The sequence below is a fragment of the Cebus imitator genome, unplaced genomic scaffold (genome assembly GCF_001604975.1).
Source record: "Cebus imitator isolate Cc_AM_T3 unplaced genomic scaffold, Cebus_imitator-1.0 Scaffold28, whole genome shotgun sequence".
NCBI classification, from domain to species: domain Eukaryota; kingdom Metazoa; phylum Chordata; class Mammalia; order Primates; family Cebidae; genus Cebus; species Cebus imitator.
Window position 1 is genome coordinate 10,357,637 of NW_016107343.1, and position 3,654 is coordinate 10,361,290.

The 3,654-nt window shown below is 49.5% G+C and overlaps 1 protein-coding gene across 3 annotated transcripts in view; it reads left to right on the forward strand.

The window, feature by feature from the left end:
- Positions 1-3,654, forward strand: part of UBASH3B (ubiquitin associated and SH3 domain containing B) — a 168,318-nt gene that overhangs the window by 8,476 nt on the left and 156,188 nt on the right. Inside the window, exon 1 of one of the 3 annotated variants that reach the window (XM_017523574.2) lies at positions 2,330-3,103. The exons of the other annotated variants lie outside the window; for them this stretch is intronic. Within the exon in view, the coding sequence (XP_017379063.1) occupies positions 3,052-3,103 (52 nt within the window). The 5' untranslated portion in view covers positions 2,330-3,051. Of the gene's footprint in view, positions 1-2,329; positions 3,104-3,654 lie in introns of those variants that run through there. 3 annotated transcript variants of the gene reach the window in all.

The window sequence follows — 3,654 nt, forward strand, 5'->3', positions numbered from 1 at the left end:
CCGTCTCAAAAAAAAAAAAAAAGAAAAATATCCTGCCTCATGGCTCTATCCTGTGGCTTTGATCACCACGTGCTCCCCGCCCTCAGCTGCCTCAAAGGCCAGCCGACTTTCAGGGAGTGGACAGTCATTCGCAGAGCTAAAGGCTTTGCTTTGCAAAGAGGCAGCAAACGTAGAGAATCCTGTGTCTCCCACCAGCTTTGCCCCGGCGGATGATGATGGTGCGGTGGTGCTATCAGTGCGTCCCTGACCCCAGCAGGCATCAGACTGGGTAGGGGTGTCTCCTTACTTGGCCATCCAGAAGCTGAAGCATCCCCATCATTATCTGCCCCATCCATTCTGCTCTGATAGACAGAGATCTGAACTTGTGGCAGCCTGGCCTTAATTTTCAGCTCTGCCTCTTACCAGCTGAGTGACTGACCTTAGGAAAGTTGCTGAACATGCTAAGCCTCAATTTTCCTGTCTGTACAATGCAGACAATAACAGTCCTTACCTTGAAGGATCTTTGTGAGAGAAGGGTGCCAAGCCAGGCAAACAGCTGGAGAGCGCCTGGCATTGGGCACACCCTCAGTAATGAGGTAGGTATTAGTGCCACTCAAGTGGTGATGTTACTCCACATGGCTCCCTCTGTGGTTTGGTTCCCTGGTCGCCTTCCACTTTTACGGTTCTCTGCTCCTCACTGAGCTCTGGGCATAAGGCGGTGAGGTGGGGCAGAGGCCAGCGATGCTTTCGCCCTGGCAACTGCATTCTTCTCTCTGTGACTCTACCTCTAGAGCGCCCAGAGGGGTGCGGGGCCCGAGGAAAAGCAGACCCAGGTCAGAATGAGCACCGCCCAGGTTGCTGACTATAATAAATGGCAGAGTTTGCAGACTAGAAGGGGTACCATATGGCTGTCTTCTGATTACTTTCAAACGGAATCAGACTCAAACCTCAGAGAGAGAGCAGGGAGGAAAAAGTACACTCAAGAATGGATCCCCTGCATGGTGACAGTCACAGCCAAGCAGGGTGCACAGCCATGGCCGGGAGAATGAGATGCCTCTGGTCCTCATTGAACTGAACACTTTTGTCTTCTTCATAGATGGATTCTCCCAGGGGCCACTTTGTATTTGCCCAAAGGTTTATGGAGAATCTCTGGTTTTTCTCTTTTCCCTGGAGGATGGATGGGTGCATGGGCAGATGTGGCAGTGCTCGCAGCCCTCTGGACCCTCTGCGGGGGGCCCTGGGTATGTGACAGGTGATCCCTTTTCTTGTTTCATCTTGCTCACATTCCTGTTTTCCTGGTGACTTTACAGTCAGGCTCTTTGCCACCTACTAGCTATGACTGTGAGGCCTATGGTCAGGTGTCCTAGATGAATATCCAGAACCTGAGCTCCTACTGTGCATACAGCACCCTGCAAAATTCTGTGCAGTCCTCTGGAGGAAAAGGTAAATGTCAGGTTTTCCCACCTGGCACTCTGAAGTCAGCTGCTCTTCTGAGCTGGCTGCATGTTCTCCATAGAGACCCTTGGAGCAGCAGGCCTGCCTTTTTGAGGCCTGTGTGAACACAGCTCTACAGAGAGTCCAAAGGCTCTGGATTCTGTGCACAGCCCACATGGAGCCTGGTGGTAGCACACTATGAGGCAAGCTAGGTCTTCCTTCGTTCAAACCCTGGCTTTGTGATGTCACTCTACTCTCACCTATTGGCTGCTTGGACTCACATGCATCCTTTTTCTTCCCAGGCCTCAGTGGTCCCAACTGTAAAAGGGGTTGATGTCAGCCACCTCTGCAATCCCTTGCAATTCTGATGGCTGGATCAAGGGCGACGTGGACAGTGTGTATGTGTGTGTTTTTGCTTTGTTTTTGATTTTGAGACATGGTCTTGCTGTGTCACCCAGGCTGCAGTGCAGTTGTGTAATTATGGATCACTGTAGCCTTGACCTCCCAGGCTCATGTGATCCTGCCACCTCAGCCTCAGGAGTAGCTGGGATGACAGATGTGTGCCACCGTGCCTGGCTAATTTTTGTATTTTTTTTGTAGAGATGGGGTTTTGCCATGTTACCCATGCTGCTCTTGAACTCCTGAGCTCCAGCAATCTGCCAGCCGTGGCCTCCCAAAGTCCTGGGATTACAGGTGTGAGCCACTGTGCCCAGCTCAAGTGTGTGTTTCACTCTGTCTCTCAGGCTATAGTGCAGTAGCACGATCCTAGCTCATTGCAGCCTTGAACACTTGGCCTTTAGTCATCCTCTGCCTCAGCCATCTGAACATTGAGACCTACAGGTGTGCCCCACCACACCTGGAAAATTTTAAAATTTTATTTTATTTTTATTTTCGCAGGGATGGGGGTCTCACTACATTGCCCAGGCTTGTCTCAAGCTCCTGGGTTCAAGCGATCCACTCGCCCACTGGGATTACAGGCATGAGCCCCTGCGCCCAGCCTGGACCAGTGTTTTTGAACAGCATGAGGATACTCTCCCTGCTTCGTGTGTGTGCTTCTCTGTTCCAGAGCATTTGGCTTTTCTGTTCCTGTTGTTGTTTTTTTTTTCACAGTGCTTTATGGTCAAATTCTTTTCCTCTCCCTTTAAAGAAAACTCTTCAGGACTGTTGATATTCTAGAGAGTAAATAAACAGAAAGGAAGAAAGATATGAGGCAATTACAGCGGTGGGGAGCCGTTTACTAGTATGTAACAGTATAATTCTCAAATTGGTACAAAACAAAAGCAAACAATTTGTTTTCTTGCAAAATGCAACCCAAGTGGTAGTTAAATAAGAAGAGGGGAGTGCCTTGAGCCCAGCACCTGGGGTAGATAGATTGCTCATGGGTACCTTTTCAATTAAAGGGACATCTTCCCTTCTGTTGAGTCACCAGCTGTTTGTGTGACACTTCCCGTTGTGCTCCCTGCCCCTGCGGAAGCGTAGACATTCTTGTGCATAAAGCAACTGCAGCAGTGAACTCCACCAGGACCGAGGCTGTTCCCACACAGAGTGGGAAGCTGAAAGAAGCAACGCTGTAGCCGCTCATGACAGTCCGGAAAATGCCAGGGGACAGCCGACAGCACAGATGGCAGAGGCGGCTGGATGCTTCCGATTTCTTTCAGGTTTTGTTGGACGAGCCTTCCCGGTGAATCAGGTAGCAGGATTGTTTAGAATCCTACTTCCACGTTGATGGTGCTCCATTCAAAAACATTTGCTGAGAGCGTTCGCTCCCTAAATGTTTATTTCTTCACGTTGGCTAGGGAGCACTTAGAGAGAAGGGAAGAAACCTGCCTCAATGGCTGCTTTTGTGTGCAGTCTAGTCAGACGCAGACACAGGCAGAATGATGCGGGCTTTCTGGCATTCTCAGCCAGTGGCGTCTGCAGTTTCGGTTTGAACCAACTTTTCCTTGCATTGCCTGCTTGCTCATTTGTTTCTCCTCTTTTTCCCTAATCAGATTTTATCCATTCTAGATAACTAGTTCCACTGTAATGCATCTGGCTCCTCTTCCCTTCTTTTCACTTCCCCTTCCTCTCCTCTCTCACTCTTCTCATCTCTTCTGCCACAAGCCTTATTAAGCTTTACCCTGTGAAGCGAGCCAGGCTAAGGGGATTACCCCGAATCACCTGCAGAGATGCACAGTGATCAGCCATTTTCTCCATGGCAAGTTCCCTGGTAATGCCATTCTTTTCTTTTTTTTTTTTTTT